General features: G+C 42.3%; 1 protein-coding gene across 1 annotated transcript in view; it reads right to left on the reverse strand.

Annotated features, from left to right (window-relative positions):
• Scn8a (sodium voltage-gated channel alpha subunit 8) overlaps positions 1–26655 on the reverse strand; it is a 196068-nt gene that overhangs the window by 85251 nt on the left and 84162 nt on the right. The window contains exons 3-6 of the mRNA XM_008840003.3: positions 6088–6206; positions 4230–4319; positions 3528–3656; positions 1552–1643 (exon numbers count right to left, since the gene is read on the reverse strand). Of these exons, the coding sequence (XP_008838225.1) occupies positions 1552–1643; positions 3528–3656; positions 4230–4319; positions 6088–6206 (430 nt within the window). The remainder of the gene's footprint in view (positions 1–1551; positions 1644–3527; positions 3657–4229; positions 4320–6087; positions 6207–26655) is intronic.

Raw genomic sequence — 26655 nt, forward strand, 5'->3', positions numbered from 1 at the left:
CAGCAGCAATGAGCCAGGCTAGAAACAGCATCTGCTGCCCCAGTTAGTGAACAGAACACAGCTTTCCAATTTAATTCTGGAAGAGAAGTTTTGAGATCACAAGAACATAGAGAGACAGATGCCTTGCAGAGTGTACTGGGGGTAGTGAACAGAAAACATGGAATCATATTTAAAAGGGGCCAGAGGAGAAGAGACCAAAGGGAAAAATGGAAGTAAAGATCTGGCATTCCTGCTGTCTCAGACGAGGCCTGCCTAAGGGTTTACCATCCTGGAGGCTCCTGGTGAACTGCACCCCAATCTTCCATCTCCTTGCGGCCTTTGTGCCCCTTTACCAAGGATATTTAGATGGTGTTTCATAGAGGGTAAAAGAAATTAACTTCTGAGTCAGCAATGAGATCAGAATAGGAGGCCTATGATCTTGGCAGCCCTGTCTCTTCAGAACCAGGGTAGAAAGCCTGGTCTCTAGGGAGACTTCCTTAATACCTCTGAACCCAACTAAAGTCTGAAGAGCAATAACAGCTTTTTCCTCTGCCAGGTAACTGCTAGTCTATCTTAGATTTGAAAGGCTGACTAAATATTTTTGCTTCCAGATTTCAAGACTGATTTTTACAGAGATACATATTACCCAGGTGCAATGATTTCAATTAAGGAACCTTAACCTGAGGTTCATGGATGGGTGTTGGCGAGAAGGGGTGTCTGTGAACTTTCATCTGAGGCTCAAAGAGAGCAAAAACCTTCAAGAGGTTTAGAACCACTGGACTAGCTCAGCGAGGCAAAAGAAAAGGGCAAAATTTTTAAAGAGACTGGCATTTAACGGCTTCTCAACCCTCTCGTTCCTTTAGCCCCCTCAAGTTTCTGTGCCTTTTGTTTGCATCTTACCTTTGTAAAATCAGTACCTGCATATGCTTTTGCTGGGATTTATGTTTGAGAATTATCCCTGAGTGTACGCACAGTAGATGGCTACTGGCTGTCATTCTAGCGGAGCAGAGGGCAGGACACAGCAGATGGCGATTGTTAAAATTCGGCTCACTAACTCCAAGGCTTTTTAATTTGCCTATAATTCTGACTGGTTAGCTGGGTAGGTCACTTCTTTAATTAAATGATTGCATTAGTTCAGTACCAGTAAAAGTATAATTCTTTGAAAAGCATGCTATTGGCAAACCATGCTGTAGGAAGCCTAGAATCACAGGCAATGGAATGATAGCAAATGTGAACGTCACTGTAATTCCATGAGGCCACAATTCAAATGATTTATGTATAAAGGGACAGCTTACTCCATGACAACTTTCTTCAGGTTTTGTGAAATACAAGGGGTTCTTAAGCAAGTGCTTTTTCAAACGCATGGATGGAATGAGGCTGCATGCCTGGCAAGCACGGTCAGAAGTCTTCCTAGAGACCAAAGTGCCATTCTAGAGACTGTTTCCTGGGGAAAGCATGCAGAGTGCAAGGCCGTATCAAATGTGCTGACACCAGTTTAGAATGTGGTAGGCAAAAGGAATGGAAAGAAAGAGGAGATGCAGCAAAATCAGTCTTGTGCACACATTTTCTCACCTGGAATTACAGAGATAGTTTTCAAAGCTCGGAGAACCCTGAATGTTCTCAGCGCTGAGACATTGCCCAGGTCCACAAACTCTGTCACATATCTGTAGTAAGGGAGGTCACACACAGACACAAATGACAAACACAGACACAAACACAAACACCAAAGGAGAAAACAAAACCACAACAAAACAAAAAGTACAATACGTCACATTAGGGCCCTAACCCAACACCTAACACCAACCCCGGGCCATCTTACCTGGGATTACCGAAATAGTTTTCAAAGCCCTCAGTACCCTGAAAGTGCGTAGAGCTGAAACATTGCCTAGGTTTACAAACTCTGTTATATACCTGCAGAATCAAACCAAAGTTAACTTGTAATGGTACCACTGGGTGAGGGTTTGAGAATGGGGGCAAGAAAGGGTCTTATATACAAACTATGATTTCATTTTTTTCCCTGAAAAAGAAAAATTTCAAAATATGAACATTTAAGGAACACATCTTTTTTAAAATGGGCAAGAAGAATTCAAAAGCATATTCTAAAACACAGATAAACCAGAAGACTCCAGGCTTTTTCCAGGGTTTACTCTCTTAAACGTGGTGGTGTGCTGATCCCTCAGAATGACTTTACTGTGAACGCATTTATATTAGCATAAAGGAAGGTCATGAGGTAGCAAAGACTTATTTTCCCAGTTTGTGAACAGTTCCCTAAAAAACGGAAACAAAATTTTAAAGCAGGAGCCCCACAAAACAAATCTACATTAAAGTAGCTCCCCAGGGGACAATGGCAAAATGCCTACACAGCAGTGTCTACGACTTCTCCAGGAGCTGTATGCATTATGTGCAGCCATGTCTACAGATGAAGTGTTATCCTGTGACAGACAAAAGCAGGGCTCAGAGAAATACAGATCATATGATCAAAGCAAATACTGAGCTACATGCCCATTTTGTCACCAGCAATGTGTCTAACAAGGACACCTAGATTTTAAAGGCATACTAATGCGTATTTCATAATGCCAGAACTAGAAACTCTCTTCACATAACTGAAAGTCATTCCATAACTGAAAGTCATACCATTTAGCCACATCCCATGATGGTACTACATCTTTACCTGGTGCTCAGACCCACACACATGCAAATGCTCTGTTCCTCTCACACATCTCCCTGCACATGCACAAAACCACACAAAACCCACCATACAACCACAAACCACAGAGCACTTTCTCAGCATGGAAATAAAAATGCCACAACCTGCTCTAACTCTTGTATCATTGGCTAAGTTTTCCAAAAAGATACTTTTCACAGTTGAAGCAACACACCCATGGGAAGTTACATGGTCACTAGCAAGAGTTTTAAGTTTTGGTCAATTACTTTTCTTGAAGTGCTGGTTTGGGACCTTTGGATTGCGTTTTAATTCAAAAGCCTCATAAGCCTTTGGGCCAAAGGTATATCCTATTACAGCAAAAATATTTTATGTTTTTATGGAGGCCTCCTAGTGACGGATGTGTGAGTCTTGGTCAATATTATCAGGGAGAATAAACTCTGAGGGAGGAGTGTCCATAGGATATCACTCCCTACCTTCCTTCCCAATTGTAAAGCTTCTGCTTACTTTCCCCTACACAAATATGTTGCTGTTCAAAGCTGAGAAGGCATCCCAAGCAAGAACCACAGTCAAAAGCCCACAGGTCAGGCATGGCTAACCAAGAAATCCCCATTCTGGAACCATGTATAGGGGTACATGCCTATAATTCTAGTATTTGGAAGGCAGAGGTAGAAGATTAGTAGTTCAAGGCAGCCTCGACTATATGGTGAGTTCAAGGCCAGCCTGGGCTACATGAGACCCTATTCCCAAAAAGAAAAAAAAATCTCCATTTTGCTGAGCTCATACATTCACACTTACTTGCATCATCCTACAAGCATACTCAGGAATAACAAACACACACTCACAGTCACAGCCCCAAAACCAATAAAATAAGCAAGGAACTCACGCCATCATGATGACACTGAAATCTAACCAGTTCCATGGGTCCCGTAAGAAGGTAAAGCCATCTATGCAGAAACCTCTTGCAATGATTTTCACTAGTGATTCGAATGTGTAAATCCCTGTGAACGTGTATCTGCCAAAGAAAAGGATAGCTTGAGGTTATTTCTGATAGAAACTTTCAGTGAACTTTTTAAGATAACTCATGTCTGAGATGTGGCTTCAACTAACACAACAAAACAGAAAGGGCGTAGCCAGTGCAGTCGGACGGCAGTGAAAGGGTGTCGGCTGAAGCTTACTGGCATGTCCATACCAGAACCCAGAATACTGCACTAGGGCCTGAATGATGCCCCAAAGAAATAACCCTATGCTGCCACCTAGCACAGGATCACCCTGGAGGGAAAAAACAGCAGACAAACAAATAAACAAACAAACAAGGGAAACCTCAAGATGGAGAAAGTACTATCAGTAACAGAGGACGTGGGGAGGAGGGGTGCATAGGCAAAAGCCCCTTAGAAGGTGGAGGGCAATGCTTCCCAGAGCAGAATGGCTCTTTCTAGCGTTCATTTCCAGGCTCTCTGCTTCTACACCTATCTTCAGCTCTCTCAGTAAGACATCCTGGCAGTAACTATTTTTTTCTCCACAAACTGTGGTAAAACACAATGAAATTCCTTATAAAACAAACAAGCAGACAAATAAAACCACTTACTCCACATTCTTCGACCAGTCAGGAGGGTTACTAAAAGTCATGAATACACAGTTGGTCAAAATAGTGCACATAATGATCATGCTAAATACTGTAGAGCAGAGTTAAGGGGGTATACAAAGTCTGGCCTGTCTTTTTTCCTGGATAACAAATCCATTTTGCACTGGGTCTCAGGAGATCTAAATCAATAGGTTAAAAGGAGACCAAGCACAGGAGAAGGAAGGGCAACGTGATAAGGGAAGCTGGTGTTACCATAGCAACAAGGGAAGCCCTGGGTGTCCCCACCCAGGGTGGATGGGGCAGGATGGCCATGCTCCCTTCCAAACACTGTCACTGTTCCATTCCTTTTGGATAAAAATGTCACTTTTCACTATGGGTGATACTCTATAAATACTTAAAACTTCATGAATAGGAACCAGAAGCAACCAAAGACCCCAAGGCCATCAGAGGAGAAAATCAATCTCTATTTTCTCATTGCTAATTATCTTGTATAATTAGTTATCTGAAAATCTACATGCAATTAATTTCCCCTTGGGTCTTCCAATGGGCTGAATTATCTCTGGGAGCAAAGGGCCAGCCAATATGTCCCACCTGGAAAACCAATGTGGCATGCTAGGTACGATTTCAAGGGCATCAGTACCCCCAGACCCCTGGCAATCAGGTGATGAGCCAAGTCAGTCTGATCCTGAAGGTGCCCACTCCATCCAGGGTCTTTCTCAGCCCCTTCTGTTCTTGTCTATGGAGACAAACAAAACTGTTTCAAGGTCAGCAGGAGTTACTCAGACTCAAACTGCATTGGAGCCATGGCTCATTTGCTCTTAACTCTCCCGCTCTCTCTCTTTTGTCTTAATGGCATTCCTCATCTTTATTTTACCAGTAATTTTTAAAAAGAAAAGAAGTGCACCTTCCAGTTGGAGTTTTTTCTTCACTACAGGTGGGTTTTTCATTGGGGGACAGTAACATACTTTTTAGAGAAAAATACATGCCATCTCTGACTCAGAGAGGAAAAAAGCCACTGCAAATGATCTATTTCTTGTAAACCTCCCTACTTCAGAACGACGCTGTTTGAAAACTACAGATTCCAGCATCAAAACGCTAAGTTCCCAGAGTTCTGATGTGGCAGAAACTCCATGAACTCAACCACTGAGTTGCAACTACTGGTTTCCTCATCCTCCCTGGAGGATGCCATACTCTCAGAAGCAAAGGACTAAGTACTATTAAATTAAGTGCCAACCATGCAAGTTTGGTCACTGTGTCAAGTTGCTAAGCCCATCATACATTTGTCATGTGTCATATGTTCTTCTCTATTAACAGGATGGAAAGGTTGGCATTTTCCTACTTAAGGGGAAGGAAAATCCCAGAGAAGATTCCTATTTATCCCACAATCTGCATCTAAACTTCTGTGCCAAGAAGGTGATTTCATTTGAAATTTATCTGATACTTTCTAAGCTTGTTGCTCAAGAAAAAAAAAAAAATCAGAGCAGAGCTCTAAAGCATTCATTCAGCTATTTGTAATTCAGAAGCAGTTTTCACAAACTTCTTTTAACAGCTCTTAATACATTAAGAAGCTGCACAGTCTACCATGGAATGAAATGACTAAAAGCCAAAACTTCAGTAAAAGGTCACATCTTAATTTGTCCCTCTTAATGATCCCAACAAAAATTTAGACTTCAGTGATGTCCTTAAAAACAAAGTCTGCGGAAGCTCATCTTGGGACCCAGCAGAACTTCCCTTTTCAGGCTGGGGGAGGGGTGGGCAACTGCACGACTGGCAAGATGCTTAGAACACAATCAGCTATCAAACGCTCAAACACATGCAAGCAGTCACACCCCGGCATGCTCACACATGCAGAAAAGGATATGAATGTATCAAAATTTTAATAGCTATTCTTCTTATCAGGTTAAAAGGACTTAAAATGTACAAGGCAGGCGTGGCACTAAATCTGAAGAGAGTTTTCCCTCTGTTTAATACTACAAAGGTCTGTGGAGAAAGAAAAAGAGAGAAATCATTAAAACACATTGATTAGTCATCACACAAACAACATTTTTCTAGGTAAGAAATAAACTCACTCATTTTATTCACATTTAGTTTTTTGTTTTGTTTTGTTTTGTTTGTTTTTTGAGACAGGATCTCCCTATACCCCAACTGGCCTGGAATTCATTGTGTAGAACAGGCTGGCCTTGAACTCACAGAGATCCACCTGCCTCTGCCTCCCGAGTGCTGAGATCAAAGATGTGATCTCTACCACATCTGGCATTCACATTTAGTTTTTAAGAAAATAACCTTTAAGCAACATATCTTCCTTTCCCTCCCCTCCCCTCCAGTGCCCAGTCTCAGACTGTTACAAACAGCTGCAACACTCTTAGCAGACTTACATGTGAATGATACTAAACTATCTATGTCAGGTCTGAATACCGAACTTCATTAATTTAGATTCATCTTCTCCAGGAGCTCTGACTAAGCAGTTGCAGTGCTCAGGAGTTGCCTGTGGACAAGGCAGTCCAGATCTGAGGAGCTGATGTTCCAAGTGGGAAGGCAACAGGTAGCATAAGGAGTAAGTCAACCATGCTGGCTGTGGCAGCGTGAAGCATACTGGGAAGAGGAAGGCAGGGAGAGGACAGGTGTGCTGAGGCATGATGAATGAATGGAGGCGGCCATTTGTAAGGCGGTGGTAAGCCGATTGGGTAGAGAGAGCTGGGAAAAGGCTGGGAGGAAGCAAGGAGGGTGCTTCATTCAATATTTCCTCACCAAGCCAGCTTTCAAGTGCTTCCAACACCAGTCTTGCCAAAATCATTCAATTGTATTTCCCAGCACGAATCTTCCTATCAAGCCAAACTAGTTCATGTCCCCAGAAAAGGTTATAGTAATACACAACTCTGGTCTTTATTTACCCAGCTCATTCTACTTAGACTGCCTTGTCCCGAGAATTCAATTCAAGTCTATTCATTTTAAAGCATCTATTCTGTGCCTAGCACTGTACTATGCTAAAGAGACACAAACTTGAGAAGTATACTTTAAGGGAAGACATATATGAACTCATAATTATGATGCTGCGTAATCAGGAAGCTCAAATCAAAAAATATGAGAGGAGCAGCACAGAGGAATTTTCTCCTTTCAGCAGGCAACTAAAGGAGAGTGAGCCAGGATGCGTTCACAGAGGAATAGAAATTGAGAGAATGTCATTGAGTAAACAGGACAGGGATGGCCAGGAAAGGGAACAGCATGGCATGTACATAACTATGAGTTGTCTTCAGGGTGTTGACAATTCTGTATTGATAGAGGTCAGAACTGGGCAGAGGACAGCACCTGTGGTGCTGAGGAGAAATGCAGGGCCTACAGAGTTGGGAGTCCCTAAGGAGGCTAGGCCAGTGACAGACACAGAGAGCAAATGGCCAAGTGCAAGTCACTTTAAATAGTTTTAAAAAATTGTTTTTATTTAGAATGATGTATGCTTATAATTTAAAAATATATAAGTTCAAGGCCAGCCTGGTCTACATAGCGAGTTCTAGGACAGCTGGGGCTACAGGTAGACCCTGTCTCAAAAAGACCAAAAAAATAAAATAAGTAAATAAAATATATAAGATTAGGTTCATTTCATTTTATTACCCCAATCAATGATAATCTTTGCTACCAGTTTTTTATATCCTTCCAAAATTTTCTTTTATAAACATTAGCACAGAGATCTATTCTTAAAAAGTCTCTCCCTCAAATGAGTTTGTTCTATAAATACTCTTCTGCACCATGCATTAAAAAATGCACCCCCACAAAGAAAAGCCCAGGGACCAGATGGTTTCACTAATGGATTCTACCAAATGTTTAAAGAATTAACATAAACTCTTCCAAAAAAAAAAAAAAAAAAAAGGAAGAGAAGGGAATACTTCCCAGCTCATTTTGTAATGTTAGTTTTGCCTTCATACAAAACCAGATAATGATATCACAGGAAAAGAAAATTCTAGACTAATCTATTTATGAATACAGACACAAAAGGCCCCAACAAAAATACTAGCAACCAAATCTAGCAGCATGTGAAGGCCTGAGGATCCTGACCAAGTGGGATGTATCTCAGAAGTGCAAAGATGATTTGCCATAAGAAAATTAATGTAACACAGTATGTTAATACAAAGGAAAAACCCACATGACAATCTGTATAGACTCACAAAAGTCTTGAACAAAATCTAACATCCTCTCATAATAGAAACAAAAGCGTTTCCTTAAGCTGATTATAATTTTCTGTCAGAAACCCACAGCTAATATCTCCGCCTTTCCTCCCAGCCCTTCCTCCACCCCTCTTTGTAAAACTAGGCTCAAAGCTCCTTGAGGGCAGGATCCAGTCTCATGCTTCCTTGGGCAGTTCCAATATAGGGCTCAGTCCTCGCAGACCCAAAAAATAGCTGTTGGCAGATTATTTCTTTTTTTAAAAAATTTTTATTTATTATTTTTTATGTGTATGTGTGTATTGCCTGCATGTAGGTAAGTGCACCCGTGTTGTGCAATGCCTGCGGAGGACAGAAGAGGCTGTTGGATCCCCTGGAACTGGAGTTACAGGCAGTTGTTAGCTGCCATGTGAGTGCTGGGATTCAAACACAGGTCTTCTGCAAGAATAGCCAGTGTTGTTAACCACTGAGCCTTCTCTCCAGCCCTGGCAGATTACTTCTCAAAGTGCCTTTCCTCTCATTTTCTATTTTATCCTTTCCTAGTCTGCCCCAGCTACCAATCTCTTCCCAGTAGAAAAGCAAGGTTGGAATTTCCCCCTAGAAATGTCCACTTGCTCCATACCATGTTTGATACTGCACCACCACAATACTTTTCCTACACTAGAGAGTGCTGATTATGGTGCAGTGCTCTGCAGAAAAAGCCTCATCCTAAAGGCAAGAGAAACTAGATCTGAGGTTAGCCTAAAACAGGTCAAGGGCAACACTTTGGCTCTTCCATTTCTGGCTTCCAAAGAAATAAACAGGCCACGAGATTCCTTCTTTCTGAAGTACTTATACCCCTCTGTGTTTCTATAGCAACTCTCTCTGTGAAATGCCAGGTCTTTCAAATAACCTCCTTATTCAACCTCATAATATTCTTGTAAAGTATGGATGAAGGAAGGATTATTAGTTTGCACGCATCTTACAAAAGTTCAGGAGATGGACGCCACCTATAAAGGTCACTCAACAAAGAGCAATATATTGTACCAAGCTCAGAGTCTCTTTATAGCTGCTATTGTGCCAGATTGGATGGTAATTTCATGACTACATGGCAGAGCATGAAGATGGCATGGGGGATGGATTCTCCAGTAAATGGTAAATTTGAGCCCCTGAGTACACTACATAAAGTCACTAAGAACGGTGGAAAAAGCACTGGTCCATGTCCCAGGACCTAAAAACCACCAGGCCAAGTCTATCCACCTTAAGAGACAGACAAGAGGACTTTAAAAAGAACCTACTCTCTTCATCCTCCATCTCTCGTGTCTCTTAGTTTGGTCCTGATGGAAATACAGGGCTAATATATAGATGTTTCCCATTATGGAATCACTGCCTACACCCAGAAAGTGCTCAATAAATGTTTGCCAGTTGGTTAATGAACGGGGCTATGTTACCTGAGATGAGAGAAGAGGAAAAAGAAAGAGAAGACACTGGGAAGATGAAACTTCATTCTATTGAGAAGCTCGGATTCTGAATTAGTACAGTGATGAGCTGGCAAGTAGAAAACTGATCCTGAGGGAAACTAGGTGCTGTTAGTGAAGTTAAAAACTATGGGTTTGCAAATAGAAAGGCTTTACTAGGGGCATTTCATTTATGAATTACATAATTTTGAGGCAATTTGGATACAATATTGCACACTGAGTTCAAATAATTTATCATTACCTCTTTTCTAAATCCTTTATCTTCATCATGGATGAAAACATGTTTTAATCCCAGCACTTGGGAGGCAGGGGCAGGCAGATCTCTGTGAGTTTGAGGCCAGCCTGGTCTACACAGTGAGTTCCAGGCCGGCTGGGAGACTCTGTCTCAAAAAGACAAAAAAAAGGAAAGGAATAATCATGTAGTGCACACCAAACTTCCTGAAGTAAATGTGCATCCTCTCTACACTTGCAGTAATGAGTTGCTCTATAATTTATCAGTAAAATAATTTGATTTACTGATAATTTACATGTAGTATTTCATACACATGCCTTCTGGATAAAGCAAGATGGTATTTGGACCAACACAAGTGCTCAAAGCTTAGGAATTTCCCAGTGAACACTGATGCCTACAAGGCTTATGTGAGACAGAATATATCCACTGCTGGCAAGCTTTGTCTGTAAGTGCAGAGGTGGTGAGTACTGTGGGCTGGGCAGGCTGTACAGTCACTGTTGCCACAGCTCAACTCTGCCACTGTGGTGCAGAGAAGTTATTAACAACAAGTAAACGAACAGGAGCAACTGCATTCCAACAGAACTTTGCGGACACAGAAATTTCATGCAGTTTTTCACACATCTAACTATTCAGGAATAGAAAAACCATACTTAGCTTGTGGGCCATACAAAACCAGATGGCAGCACTGATCTAGTCTGTGGTATAACTAGTACCAATTTCTGACTAAGGCCAGTCTGGTTGCACAGGAATCATCTGAGTAACTTTTTAAAAAACAGATTACTAAGTCCCACCTCCAGAGGTTCTGGTTAAATGAGTCTGCAGAAGAGGCCAGGGAATCTGCACCACCAGGGGACAGGTGGTCATTCCAATTTCATGTCCTGAAACACTTGGGGCCATCGCTACCTACCTTTCCCTAGCTGTGTGGTTGGATAAGCCACTGCATCTCCTGCATGTCACTTTCTTAATTTAAAAAGTGAGCGAGAAGGCCACTGGTTGGGCCTCGCTATTTGTGATGCTACAGTTGAGAAATTTTACAGGACATCCACTATGAAGTACATCAAAGCAGCCATAACTTTGAGAAGATCTATTATCATTAATTCTTCCATATGACATCTGGCCGAATTCTCAGGAGTTATTTTGCCCTCACAAGCTAGTCTACCAAGACCAGGGACAACATTGTTTGCTTAATATTGCCCTGAGAACCACAGCAGTGGGCAACAGGGAACAGCCTCCTGGCAGAATGTATGCTTTGTACTGTTTCCCCCACTTTTATCCTCCGCCTTCAGAGATAAGTGAATATGGTAGATACTGAACACCATTATGGTTTGGATATGAGCTGCTCCCTGAAGCCTGAAGGCTTGGCTCCCAGTGTAAGCAGTGATAAGAGATGGGACTTGCAAAGTGACTGGATCATGAAAGCTCTGACCTAAGGAATGGATTAATCCATTGACAAGTTATGATCCAACAGCATTACTGGGAGGCGATGGAAACTAGGAGGTGGGGCATAGCTAGAGTAAGGAAGTGGTAAGGGGAATGCCCTGGAAGGCTATATTTGTCCCTGGCCCACTCCTGTTACAGATCTTGGCTTCCATGAAGTGAGCAGCCATCCTCCATACTTTTCTGTCATGATGCTTTGTTTGACCACAGGCCTGAAAGTAATGGAGCCAGGTGACCATGAACTGAGCCCACTGAACCATAAACCAAAGGAAATTTTTCCTCCTTTAAGTTGATTTCCTCAGGCATTTGTCACAGAGATGGAAAAATGAGTAACATAAATAATATTGATTGATGTTACACTGACTTTTAAATAATACATAATTGAAATTCTAAACATCCACAAAGCTGTTTAATTAAACCTCTATCATTGCTAAACTGTGAGACTCAGAAAAGGCCTGCCTGTAGTTCAGTGCCACGCTCCTTCAAACACAGTAGTAGGAAGGACAACAAGCTTCAGACTTTTATGAGAACACTTCTTAAGCAGCAATCACTTGGTGCCCATAAAGTCCAATAGTATTTTACCTAATCTGTCTTAAATTAGATCTTTGTGAAGTAAATGAGTTAAAAGGAAATTGAAATTGGACTGTGGTTTACTGCCCAAGGGGAAATATCTGTTTATAACAACAGCCAGTGACTGCATTTGAGCACAAAGCCCATTAAGAGCAGGGGAACAGCTTTTAACAAATTATGGCATGGAGTATTAATAAATGTGCCATGCCGGCATAAAATGAGCCTTCTAAAAAGTACAGGCTTTTCATTTCTAATTAGCAATATGGGGTTTGGAGCTTAAGACTTAGGAGCACTGCCACTGTTCAAGATGAGATGCGTTTTCTTTGAGGTCCACAATTAAGGGAAGGCTCATTGTGCCTTAGCCAGGTACAAGCACATTCATATACACACCAAGCAAATGACAGCACACTGCACATGCAATACAACATACATAGTTGTCACAATACTGCAGTGTACTGCATTTATCAGCATGTTCTCACCCCTACATCTAAGACCAGAAGAATTTTTTTTAGCATATAAAAAGTATAAATGAAAATGACAAAGGGTGCAGAAATATGAAAGGATGCTGTGTGGCCAAGCACTCAACACAGAGGTGGAGTATAACACAGACCACGAAGCTTCCTAGAGAGCTGGTGGCTAACCACTGGACACATGGCTCAGAAAAGTGGCTCTCCACTCAACCAAGTTACTACCTCCTGGGAGGTCATCATCTCAAAGCAAAGGTAACCTGCAGGCATCTGAGGACCTTCGGGCTCTAAAGAACCTCTAGGGCCCTAGAGATCTATCTTACCTATAAGAGGGCAGCTGGGAACAAAGATCCTTTTATTCTGTCTGCCTATATCTGTTTCTGGTATGGAAGATGACGGTCTCTAGAACCTGGACCCTAGATCTTAAATGTTTTGATCTCTGGAATTACCTGAACTTCTCATTCTGAACTCACTTCTATGGCCATGGTTTCTGATCTGCCTGAATCTGTTATATATACCCTGTACTCTCAGCTTTACTATGATGGTTAGTCTTAACTGTCAATTTGACTGAGTTTAGAATCACCATGGAAACACATCTCTCAGTTTGTCTATGAGACTGTTTTCAGAAGGGTGAATTAAGGACAGAGGATCCATCCTGAATGAGGGTACACCATTCCATGGGCTGAAGTCTCAACTCAGAATGTCACCAAAGGGGTTTCCCTGCTTGAAAACAGCCACCTAGGGAAGTGCTTCCCCATGGTGCCTCAAAGGCACAAAAGATGTCTGCTCTACTGTAGTCCAAAGCAGTCAGCCTACATGTTAAGAGAGTATAACTTGGCAGTATTGTTCACATGGTACTGGTTTTGTGAACATGAAAGATGTAAGAGTTGTGGGAAAAGGTTGTAGAAGTGTGTGCCAAGGTTCCAGAAAGTCACTGAGGCCAGGTGAGGTGTGGTTGGTTGGATTCCCTGCAAAAAGGCCCTGAGAGGTCACTGCATGAAGCTGGGAAGGTAAAGGCTAAGTTGCAATGGAGACTCCAGGATGTTGGAGATGCCAGGTTCACAGGGCATCTACGAAGAAAGCCACAGCTACGGAGCAGAGTTGGCTCAAGAAGAAAAGTTATGTGTGCTGTAGACATGGTGTTAGAACGGTGGCACGGCCCAAGGCCAGTGGAGTCCGCATGACTCCAACACAAGCCCCAGATGCTGAATAGGGAGTTGCAAGGTTGGGTGTTTGCCTTGCTGGGTTTTGGTCTTGCTTTGGCCCAATCTCTCTGTTACATCCCCATTTCTCCATTTTGGAATGGGAAATGCCATTCTCTGCCACTGTATACTGAAGTATATTAATGGTATTTTTGATTTTATAGAGGCTCACAGGTAAGAGTTCATTTTGGGTCTCAGATGAGACTTTGGTCCTTTGAACAGTGTTGGGATTGTTAAAGACTATGGGGACTTTTAGCGATGGACAAAATGCATTTTACATTATGAGATGAAAATGAGACATTAGAGGCCAGGGTAGAAAGCCATAATTTAAACTAAAGTGATATATTTAGGTGTCCAGTTGATGAGGGGTAGAGGAGTGATGGGTAATCTTCACTGTCAATTAGACTTGATTTACAATTACCATGGAAAATATAAGTCTGGGTAAATTTATAATGATGCTTCCAGAAAAGAGTAACTGAGGAGGGAAGACCCATCCCGAATACAGGTGGCACTCCACGGTCTGGAGCTCTGGACTGAATAAAAAGGGGAAAGTGAGCTGAGCACCAGCATTCGCCTCTCTGCTTCCCGACTGTGTGACCAGTCACCTCAGCCTTCCCTTGCCATGTCTTCCCTGCCATGATAGACTTAAACTGTGAGCCAAAATAAACCCTTCCTCCTTCAAGGTGCTTCTTGTCAGGTATTTCGTCACAGCAACAACAAAAAAAGTAATTAATCTACCTACTTACCTCTTCTGATCCAGTAATTAGCCAGTTTTTCACTAATCATTAGCAACTCGGCATTCATTTCTGAGTATCTATGTATATAGCCAATTCAGTGATATAGTAGGTAACAAATAAATGTCCTTTCAAAAGTTCTTTTCACTGGGTGGATATGGTATAGATATTTGTGATTCTGGTAAATGGGAGGCTGGGGCAGGAGGACTGTGAATCTGAGGCAAGCTTGGACTACATATCAAGACTCTCTCAAAGAAAGTTCCTTGATTTGAAAAAAGAAAATAAAAGCCAGACTCTAAAGAGATTCTATACAAAGCTGTAAAGCAACTCAAAAATCAAAGAACCATCAAGTCAAAATGACTATACCTGATATCTTACTGCACAACAGCCTGGCAGAGCCTTAAGGTGAAACCACTACACAGCTCCGTTGGCCCAGAAAAGCACCACAAAAAAATAACTGAGCTGTATTTCCAGGATACCCGAGGACGGCCACAACTCAGGAGCCCTTAAAAATATTGAGCTAAGGCAGGCCATGGTGGCACATGCCTTTAATCCCAGCACTGTTTTAGGCCAGCAAGGTCTACATAACTAGTTCCAGGCCACCTGGGGCTAAAGAGAGAGCCTGTCTCAACAACAACAACAAACGAACTAGAGCAAGACATGAGAATTCAGGGCAAAACTTCCTATTTGAACTGTATGAATATTTAGAACTCTTGTCTTCTGTGACAGCTAATCTTGGTTTTCAACCTGACATATGGGAAGAGGGAACCTCAACTGAGGAATTTCCTCCATTAGATTGGCCTATCTATGGGGCTAATTGATATAGGAGCTCCCAGTCCATTGTGGGCAGTGCCATCCCATGGGTAGGTGGGCCTGGGCTGTAGGAGGAAGGCAGCTGAGCAAGCCAGGGAAGCCAGTATTCAGCATCTTCCATGGTCTCGCCTTCAGTTCCTGTCTCTAGGCTCCTTATTTCCATCAGTGACACACTATGACATGAAAGTTATAAAATGAAATAACCCTTTCACCTCAAGTTGCTTTTAGTCAGAGTGCTTAATCACAGAAACAGAAGAGCAAACTAAAACAGAAATTGGTACCAGAATAGGGCATCGCTGGATAGACCCAACTATATTGTTTTTGGAAGGATTATAGAAGTGTTTGGAACGCTAAGCTGGAGAAACCACTGAGTATTCAGAGCTTAGTGGGTTGTTCTGTGGGAGGTTGAGGGATAAGGTTGTTGAGAGAAATGCAAACAATGGAGATCTGGCTTGTGAAGCTTCAGAGGGACGTCTGAGAGTCCCTCAAAGACTCTGCAAGGGCTCTTCATATAATATTTTGAATTAAGACTCTGTGGTTTCAGGTCAGCTGAGGCTGAATAATCAGCTGTGATTAAGAAAAGACCAGCGTCACTGAAGTGAAACCTTTGCTTTACTGGGACAATCGATGTTGCTTAGTCGGAGCTAAAAAAAATCAACTGTGGAGGCCAGCCTCGTCTACACGGTTGAGTTCCAGGCCAGCTGGGGCTACAGAGAGACCCTGTCTCAAAAACACCAAAAATATCAAAAGATCAACATTGCTGAGTTGAAATCATCTGAGAACTATTTCCTGAGTCAGCACACACACACACACACACCTCAGTGGTCCAGAGGGGGTCATGGCTGCATCTCAAACTGGAAGCCGAACTTGGTAATGTGTTGGAGTCTCCCATGTGGTAGTGGTTTTGCAGTATGAAAGCTGCAGAGTTGAAGGGGGTCAGGGGAACAGCTGAAGCTTGGCACTGTGAGAGGCCAGGAGAGGCCATTGGTGAAAGTGCAGCCTCAGTTGACATGAAGACCAGACCCTAGGATGTTGGCGATGTTAGGACTATGGGATGGCCTAGTGTGGGTTAGTTTTTGTCAACTTGACACAAGCCAGAGACACAAAATAGAGAATCTCAATTGAGGAATTTCCTCCATCAGACTGGCCTGTGGGCATATCTGTAGGGCATTTTCTTGATTGCTAATTGATATGGGAGAGCCCAGCTCATTGTGGGTAGTGTCATCTCTGGAAAAGTGGGCCTGGACTGTATAAGAAAGGTAGCTGAGGAAGCCAGGGGAAGCGAGCCAGTAAGCAGCACTCCTCCATGATCTCTGCTTCAGTTTCTGCCTCCAGGTTCCTGCTTCAAGTTCCTGTCTTGGCTACCCTTGACAATGTAAGCTGTATAGTGAAATAAGCCCTGTCTTCCCCAAGATGCATTTGATCAGTGTTTCATTACAGCAACAGAGAAACAAACTAGAACATCCACCAAGGACAGTGGCAGGTACAGAGTGGAGCTGGCCTGAGCCTACAAGACAAACTATATGTGCTGCAGTTGGCAGAGTGGGGCTGTCCAAGACATAGAGAGCCCGAAAGATTCCGAGTCCCAGATCCTGAACGCTGAGCTACAAGACTTGACTTATACTGCTGGATTTTGGGTTTTGCTTTGATTTTATTTTAACTATGCCTTGGTTCTTCCTTTTGAAATAAGAAAATATGTAAATTATTTTGGGTTTTATAGGAGCCCACAGTTAAGAGACTTTGGGTATTTTTTTTAATTAAAAAAATTTTATTTTACATGTATGCGTGTATTGCCTGCATGTAGGTAAGGGCACCCGTGCCGTGTAATGCCTGCGGAGGTCAGAAAAAGAGACACTGAATTTTTCAGTGATAGAATTTTTAAAGCCCATGGGACTTTTAAGGTTGTACTGTATTTAATATTATGACAGTAACATGAGATCTTGAGGGCAAGGAAAGGTTTTGGTTAACAGTGCTATGTCTGTGTCAAGTTGACAAGGGATGGCCTTCTGATGTCTAATCTAGGTTTTCAACTTGACACCTGGGAAGAGGGAACCTTAATTTCCTCCATCAGATAGGCCTGTGGACATGTCTGTTTGGCATTTTCTTGATTGCTGGTTGATGTAGGATGGCCCAGCCCACTGTGAGCAGTGTCATCCCTGGGCAGGGGCACCTGGACTGTATAAGAGAGATAGCTGAGCAAGCCAGAGAGAAGCAAGCCAGGATAACAAGCCAGCAAGCAGCTTTCCTCCATGGTCTCTGCTTCAGTTCCTGCCTCCAGGCTCCCACCTGTGAGTTCTTGCCCTGACTTCCTTCAGTGATAGATTGAGATCTGGGAGTTGTAAAATGAATCAACTCTTTTCCCTCAAGTTGCTTTTGGTTAGTGTGTTTAATCACTGACACAGAAAAGCAAACTAAAATACCTTCCAAGTCTATTCTATTACACAGGGAGCTGAACAAAGGAGACCTCTAAATTCTGTGCATATTATATATATGTATATATATATATATATATGTATGTCTTTTTTGAGACAGGGTCTCCCTGTAGCCCCAGCTGACTATGGAACTCACTATGTAGACCAGGCTGGCCTCAAACTCACAGAGATCCTGCTTGTCTCTGCCTCCCAAGTGCTGGGATTAAAGGTGTGCACCACCACGCATGGCTAAATTCTGTATTTTTTAAAAAATCTTTTAGTTACTGAGAATTTTACCAATGAGTCTACTTGAAGAAATAACACTGATGTTTATTAAGCAGTAACTATGTGGCAGGCATCCTACTATTTACATAATAACTTTCCTATAACAACCTGTGAGGCAAGTACTATTTTATAGATGATGAAACTGAGGCAGGGAAGCAAAATAACTTGCTCAAGATCGCAAAGCTAGTTAAGTGGTAAACTCAGAGTTGAAATGAGACAGTCTAATTCCAAAGTCTATACTCGTAATTTATAGTCTACCCTGTGATTAAGGAAAGCTCCAAAACTGGATGAAATCAAGCACAGAGGGATCTGCCTAAGCTACACTCTTAGAGCGAGGGACCTGGAACCTCAGGAGCAGAACCAGAACCAGATTTCTTGGCTCCCAGGCAGACCTCTTCTCACCATGCTAGGCCATCTGGTTCAACTCTCAGATTAGTGAAGGAATCATGTCTAATTAATCCTTTCATTAATACTCATTATAAAGCAACAACAACAAAACACCCACCCACATGTGCCGCAGAGAGCAGAGCAGGTGCTATGGTCTTTCTCAGGGGCTGGCTGGATGAAATTAATGTGAGTGTCACATCTCTCTGTGGCTCTGCACTGTCCAGGTGCACACACCTCTTCATTTGGTTGACCTTGTAACCCTATGCCCTCCAACACATATTTGGAACAGCTGATGCTCTTCCTGCACACATCCTCATCACAGGAAGCCACACCTGGCAGAGCAATAGTGTCATGCACCTGCTACTCTGCCGAGGTAGCATCATGCTGCTCCCCAGGGCAGGGCAAGTCTGACCCTCCTCCACAACCACTCTTCCTGACGGTCCTTCAATATGAATTTGCTTTTGCCCCTTTCCCCTTATTCTCTTATGGTATAAGGGTTGCAGCCACTCAAGGACATGCAAAACAGGCTTTTTATGTTTTTGGCTGTCATAATCTTGGTCAACTTACTTCAGTTTTCTTACTGATAAAACAGGAGTGATAACTGCTAGCACGTTACCTACTTGTGCTGTTAGGATTTGAGAAAAGTCCTCACCACGGTGGCTGGCACAGAATATGCATCACACCTGAGACTTTAGTGCTGTTGCTGTCATAATCAACTGCCATCTCTGCTCTTTGGCTCCAGCACATAGAAAGTGTTGGCAGCTCTTAGAAGTAACATCCATGTTACTGAGAGCACAGACACAGGTCAGTAGAGCACTGTGCATAAGCTAGACCCAGAGTCCAAATGGTCTAGGAGGCTGCTGAAGGCTGCACCGGTTCAAATGGTGCCAGAGGGTGTTTCACACCTGGGGAACTTCCAAAGGGGAAGACAAGTTCAGTACGTACACCGGATTCAGTCCACCTCTCCAACTCTCACCAAGCCACACCCTACACGCTAGTCACCACTAAATCCACTATTTAAACTAATTTAGCCCTCCCTGTCCCCTGTCTCTCAGATTCTGTATATTTTTCAAATTTACTACTCCTCTCTTATTTTCTTACAAGTGGCTTTTAAAAAACCATACTATAATACTTTAAGATTCAGCTCAAATACCACTTCCTGTCTGAAGGCAGCCCCATTCAACTCTTTCAAACAGAATTACCCTTCCCTCCAGTGTATCCTCACAACAGTTGGCCTTAACTTTCATTAGAACAGCAAACACAGAAAGCTGTCATTATAATTTATATTATCACTCACTAGACACAAATTCATGAAGGCAGGGGGTCTATTTACCATCTACTATGACTTTCTCAGCAAGCAGAGGACATAATATAAGGTCCATTTGGCACAAAGCAGACAGTTCATACATGCTCATAAAATTTACAGGTGGGGGCTAGTCAAATGGCTTAGCAGTTAAGAGCACTGGCTGCTCTTGTAGATGACCCAGGTTTGGTTCCCAGCACCTACATGATGGCTAACAACCATCCATAACTCCAGTTCCAGGGGATTTGACACCCTCGTCTGGCCTCCATGGGTACTGTAACATGGGTGCACTTATGTACAGGCAGGCAAAACACTCAAACATATACAGTACAAATGAATAAATAAGCCGGGCATGGTGGCGCATGCCTTTAATCCCAGCACTCAGGAGGCAGAAGTAGAGGCAGGCAGATCTCTGTAAGTTCAAGGCCAGCCTGGTCTACATAGTGAGTTCCAAGCCAGCTGGGGCTACAGGGAGACCTCTCTCAAAAAGACCCCGCCCAAAAAAAGAAAAAGTAAAAGAAAAAGTGAATCTCTTAGATATGAAGAAATTATATAGGGGAAAAATCATCCAGCCTTTTGTTAGGCACTCAATTGAAATGATATGGTCGTGACCCTTAAAAAACCATTAATTTTCGCTTGAAAAGTCTTCTCACTGTTTCTGTGCCTCAGATACATGTTGAAGATATGATCTGAAACAAATGAACTAAAAAGTCAATACACTAAATTTCTATTGCAAGATGGCAGGTATAGGTCTGAAAACAGTGGAAACCCTAAGCAAAATGTCTTTATGTAGTGCACACTCCAGAGGGAGCAGAGTGTGGGGCTTTCTGCCATGAAGTCACAGATTCCCAAAGCCTGGCTCTTCCACATACTACAGGGAGCAAGTAAGGTAGTGTTTCTGAGCTGTGCACCACTTTCTTACTCTTAAAAGCATGCATCTTAGTGCTGGTATCCACTGCACTGCTGATCTTCAGAGAGTGCAGGAAACTGAGCCAGTAATGATATCTGGAAGTTTGGTGGTGCTATTAACCAGGATAGCAGGTTAAAGAAGATAAGAGGCTTGAGTGGGGAAAAAGAGACTCATTCTGAACCTGTGGGAAAACCAGACAGGAATGCTGGGAAGGTGCTGAGCCCTGGAGCAGTCCAGACTGCAGATACAGAATTGGACACCTGGAATGAGGTGAGATCACCGGGGTAGATGCCAAATGAGAAGGACATGGGCCAAGGTTGGAACCCTGGAGAATGACAGCACTGAAGGTTCGAATGGTGGAGGGATTGAGAGACAAAAAAGGAAAACAGCCTGAGATATAATAATTTAGGTGAAAGGTGAGTTTAGCTGTGTATCCAGTTAGAGAAGCCCAAATCTCTAAACATTCAGACCAAGTCCTGACCATGTTATCCGCATTAACATGTGCATCACTGTCTGTAGTGATTTTTTTTAATGTTTATTATGTCTTCCTAATAAATTACAAAAATACATATGGCAGAGAGGTTCCGTGAGATAAAGACTTTAAAAACACCTTCCACTTGATATCTCTCCTCCTTTGGAAGATCTTATCCTGAGATGTCATGAGAAAGGTAAAGCTGCAAGGACAGGGGGAGGGTGAGTCAATGCATGAGAAGGGATTAGACCAGCTTGGGGAGATGAGATTTATGACATGAAAGAGGCTTTGTATATTCACAGACGGTGGGGAGGGGGGAAATGACACCAGGGAAGGAAAGGACAAAATGCAGAAAGAGAAGGGATTACCCATGACCAAGAGCAGCAGGATGGCACAGGGGCTTGGTCTTTAACAGTAGATGGCGCTTGGCCATCCTCTAGAACAGGAGAAATTTTCTACTCAAAAGTGATTCCATAGGCCAAAGTTTGCAGCCTCAGCAGAGCATATGGAACAGACATAGTTTCTGTTCTACCTATCCATCAAAAATCTTCCTGCTAGAATCAGAGTTAATAAAGAATTGCTTGCATCAATCAAAGTTGTATGTAAAGAAATATTTACTAGCTAGGTGTAGTGGCTCATGCCTTTAATCCCAGCACTTGGGAAACAGAGGCAGGTGGATCTCTGTGAGTTCAAGGCCAGCCTGGTCTACATAGTGAGTTCCAGGCCAGCTGGGGTTACAGGGATACCCTGTCTCAAAAAGCAGCCCCCCAAGTATATGTATACACACACACACACACACACACACACACACACACACACACTTACAACTTTTGCGTGTCTTTGGAAGCCATTAGTAAGAGAAGTCTCTCGACAGAGACAACAATATAACTCTCCTTGACTAGGAAAGGGATAATTTCCTAGTCAATTCTAGTTAATTACTTCTAGGGAAAAAAACCAATATTACCATAAGCTTGAGACATTCTCTACTATTTAAATGGTCATTATTAAATAACTCCACTCAGCAGGTTAATTTTCATCAACTTAGAGCCTGGAGAAGCCAATAAGCTAGTTCCTTAAACTATCCGCCAGTGGGGTTTCATGGCTGAAGGAACAAGTTAGTAACACCTAGAATTCAGGTGCATGGTGGCTTCTGCATATGTGTAGCTACAACTTAGTGTTTGTAAAAGACTTGGGAAAGCTTGAGGCTCTTTTCTGTAGAGATGATGACTTTATCAGCAGGCACGCTCAGTGCTCTTGCTGATGCTAAAATGTACTGGACTCCAGTGTATAAAAACTGGCAAACTCAACAGAGCTACAACTCTGGATTTAAATAACCCAGAGTACCTGCACTATGAATCCTTTCAAAGATTACAATTTGATATTTGCTAAAGGTCTATTTATTTGAGAAAACACGTAGTATTTGATTCTTTCAGAGTTGGAGTCTCTGAGTTTAGCTGTGTATCTGGTTAGAGAAGCCCAAATCTCTAAAACATTCAGACCAAGTCCTGACCATGTTATCCGCATTAACATGTGCATCACTGTCTGTAGTGATTTTTTAAAAATGTTTATTATGTCTTCCTAATAAATTACAAAAATACATATGGCTTGCATTACCCAGGAGCTGGAACAGAGCCTGGGTATGCAGAAAACACACAAGTATCACACTATCAAAATAATGATTAAACGCTCAATTCTTATCAATTACCAAATCCTATTGATTTCTCTCTATACTAAATCTTTTTTGGGAGGGGTACCTCAGCACCCTCGAATTCAAGACTTTGTACGTGCTAGGCAAGCATTCTACCCTGAAGCTACATCCCCGGCCTCTCTGCACTAACTCCTGAATTCATCCACTCCCTTACTTTCCATTCTAGCACTGTAATTCAGACCCTTATTACTTCTTGGCTGGCACTGTTCCAGTTCCTGTCCCCTTGGTGCTTCCTACATCTCACTGCTATTCACCTCCCTCCAGTCAGCTGTCATCACATATTCTTCCTAACATCTAATACTTCAGGTAGCTCTCTATTGTTTATCAAGGAAAGATCAAATTTGTGGGGCCCATACTCACAGCCTTCCAGAATTTGCCTCCAGCTCTCCTGCCCAGCCCCCTTTCCCACTCTACCTCAGTCATTCCCCACCTCCCAGTTAGATTAGATATCCTGGCTTTTTCTTACATACTGTGCCTTTGTACCCAAGACTCAATTCCTATTTTGTTCTCTACCCTAGAAAGTTCCAGTCTATCCCCCATTTCTAAAATCCAAAGCCCAATTCAGATACTACTCTTGCTATGAAGCTATCCTGGGACCCCACCTTGCCCAAAGTGCCACTGTGCTACCTGCGACATTACAAGCTACTTTGTGGGAAAGAATGAACTTTATTCAATCTTTGTTTCAAACAAGGGAACTGAATGCCTCACTCAAGAAGTACTTTCTGAATAAACCAATCCCATTCTATGTGAGGCCCTGCACACTGCCATACAACCCACATTAGTTTCTCTTCCTTCCTTCATAGTTACCAGAGGAAGAGTAATAACACAACCTAGAAAACAGCAAAATACTTAGTGGGGGTGAGCATGACTGAAGGTTTGTGTGATGCACATGTCAGCCCAATAAATCAACAAGAGACTAAAGCATTAGGTAGAGGCTTTTACTTAATGACCTTTTACAAAGTCCTTTCTAATTCTAAGGCTCTAAGTAAAGTGGGAAGCCTCGTGGCACCCAACAGTGATCCAGTCCTCTACCAGTCTTGAGTCCACCAGAAAAACCTATTTCTTGATCCATTCTTTAGCTCTTAAACAAAACCAATTTTTTTGATAAAGAAATGTAATGGTAATCAGTCTTTAATCCCCACAAAATTCAGTTAATTTTGGAAAATGAAAAAATTTTTCATTATGAAAAAAAATCATATATACTATTTCCTAAGAGTCATTCATTCATTCATTCATTCATTCAAGCAGTTGGTTGCTTACTAGAGAACAGGCACTGCTTCAAGTTGAAGATGAAAGATGAACAATAAACATGCCATATACCATATGCCAGTTGTCAAGTGCTGTGAAGGAGAATGAAACAGGGTAGAAGGACTGAACTGCTCTGTTTAAGTAGGCTTGTCAAGCTGTGATCATTAGAGAAACGGCTCAGCAGTTAAGAACACTGGCCACTCTTGCAGAGGGCATAGGTTGATTCCCAGTTCCCATATGGTGGCTAATAACTGTCCATAACTCCAGTTCCAGGGGAATCCGATGCCCTCTTCTGACCTCCACCTTCTGTGCATAACACAGGTGTACTTACATATACCACACACATAAAACAAACATAATAAAGTAAAATAAAAAGAGATACTGTCTTGATAAACATTCTGAAATAGGTGGACTACTAGGTTACTAGTGTCCTAATTTTCTACAGTGGAGAAACCAAAACAAGGAGTGGTTAAGTAACACATCTAAGATTACCCAGAATTCCATGGGGACAGGATAAGAAACAAGACTTCCCAACTCTTAGTCAACTGCTATGACTGTAAGAGAAATCTGATTTAGGAATGCTTAAGTTCCTTTTTCTCTTCATAGCCGTACTCAGATAGTGAATTAAAACCCTGTGTATGCCAATCGTCCATCCATTTCTAAGGGTGACCTGTCCCTAGCTGCCTCACAAGCATTTACCTCAATCTAACTTGGTGAATAAAATAACGGAAATACCACTTTGTTTTCTTAGGTTATTGGGAGATCTTTATAACAAAATACATCAAAAGTTTTAAAATATGTACTTTTTACTTAAAGCATAAAGCCATAATCTAGGCTTATTGTGCAAGAGTAGACAATGGAATACTTCATTAACAACACTTCATCACAGCTGATGAACATAGATCTTCCCTTAACAGCTTGCTTCTGCTCTACTATCCTGCTGAAAAATAGCTTTAGGAGGGAGTTTCTGCCAGGAGCCTATGGGACTCTGTGTATGCATGTATAGATATCATTTAATAGGTTTCCATTTGAGGAAACTGATGGTTCTATCATTAGTGAGTTAAGGGTAAAATTCTAAGACTCTGGGCATAGAAGCACCCTCCACACCTACATGGAATGATGCCTGAAACCATCTTCTTTCCATGGTGGGCTGAAGACATGACTGTATGGTAAAAATTCAGAAGGAAGTGGAATCAGTTCTCACGTAGGTGCGTTAACTTAGGTCATAAGGAAGGAGAGATTACAGGCTGGGCCTGGATTAATGGCAGAATTCCAAAAGCTTAAGTTAAAGGAAGAGTACATTCCCAGAGGAGGAGGACTTTAGAGGTGGGAAACACTAGGGGACAGAGTACTCTGTCACACTTCAGTACAGGCCATGGAAGGCAAAGGTGTGGCAGAAAGATGCAGATGCAGATCCATCTACCGTACCAATGCAGAGATGAGAAAATCAAGGCCTGAGAATTGTATGTGGCCAAGGGCAAGCAAAAAGCAAAGCTGGAACTAAAACCAAGGTTTTATATGCTGTTAGGTGCCATTCTGGTAGGCTGGGTGGACTGTGGTAGATGGGAGACAGCCCTCCTTTAAATAACAGCAGGTAGAGAGGCCATAGAGGTCTGCAGATCACACAGCCAGGTGAACAACTGCGAAGTGCTGGCCATGCGCTCTGGGTGGCTAGACAACTGGTGTTCATACAAACACCACTCTCTTCCCCTGAAACATGGCTCACAGCACTCTACTTTTTAGGACTCATCCTAAGAAGGTGAATAAAGCACAGGGATTACAAGGGATGTAAGTAAAAAAGGAGTTTGCACTGGGCGTGGTGGTGCACTTGGGAGGCAGAGGCAGGCGGATCTCTGTGAGTTTGAAGCCAGCCTGGTCTACATAGTGAGTTCCAGGACAGCTGGGGCCACAGGGAGACCCTGTCTCAAAAAGACCGAAAAAAAAGAGTTTGCTTCTTGTTCCCTGCCTTGGCCTTCCCAGCATTGGAACAACTGAGCCAACTGCTGAAGATCAAATAATAAAATATTTAAAACGTAGAAAACTAGAAATACATTGTAATGAACAGAGTTAGAGGAGAAGTTCCAGCATAGGTTCTACCAATAACAATGGTTCAGGCTTGAAAAATGTATCTACTTGTATCTGTGTGTGTGCACATGACACTGCACCTATGGAGATCAGAGGACAGCCTGTAGAGTTAGTTTGGCAGTAAGCTCCCTTACTGGTTGAGCCATCTCGCCAGTCCACTTCTGGCTTTTGAAAAAATATTAACCTCAGAAAATTAACAATGTGAGAAAGTTGAATTAAGTGATGTCTAAGGCTTATAAATTATGATTTAAAAAATTATCATTGTTTATGTGTATGAGTATATTATCTGGATGTATGTAAGTGCACCCGTGTCATGCAATGCCTGTGGAGGTAAGAAGACACTGAATTCCCCTGGAACTAGAGTTACAGACAGCTCTTAACCACTGTGTGGGTGCTGGAAATCGAACCTGGGTCTTTTGCAAGAACAGCCAGTGCTCTTAACTGTGGAGCCATTTCTCTAGTCCTTAAATTACAATTTCTTATGACTCTAAATGTACCTCACTTTGTGGGGAAAGGAATATATGAAGAGTTTAAAGTCAGTTGAACTTTGAGAA

The sequence above is a fragment of the Nannospalax galili genome, unplaced genomic scaffold (genome assembly GCF_000622305.1).
Source record: "Nannospalax galili isolate Female #2095 unplaced genomic scaffold, S.galili_v1.0 scaffold979, whole genome shotgun sequence".
Classification (NCBI taxonomy): domain Eukaryota; kingdom Metazoa; phylum Chordata; class Mammalia; order Rodentia; family Spalacidae; genus Nannospalax; species Nannospalax galili.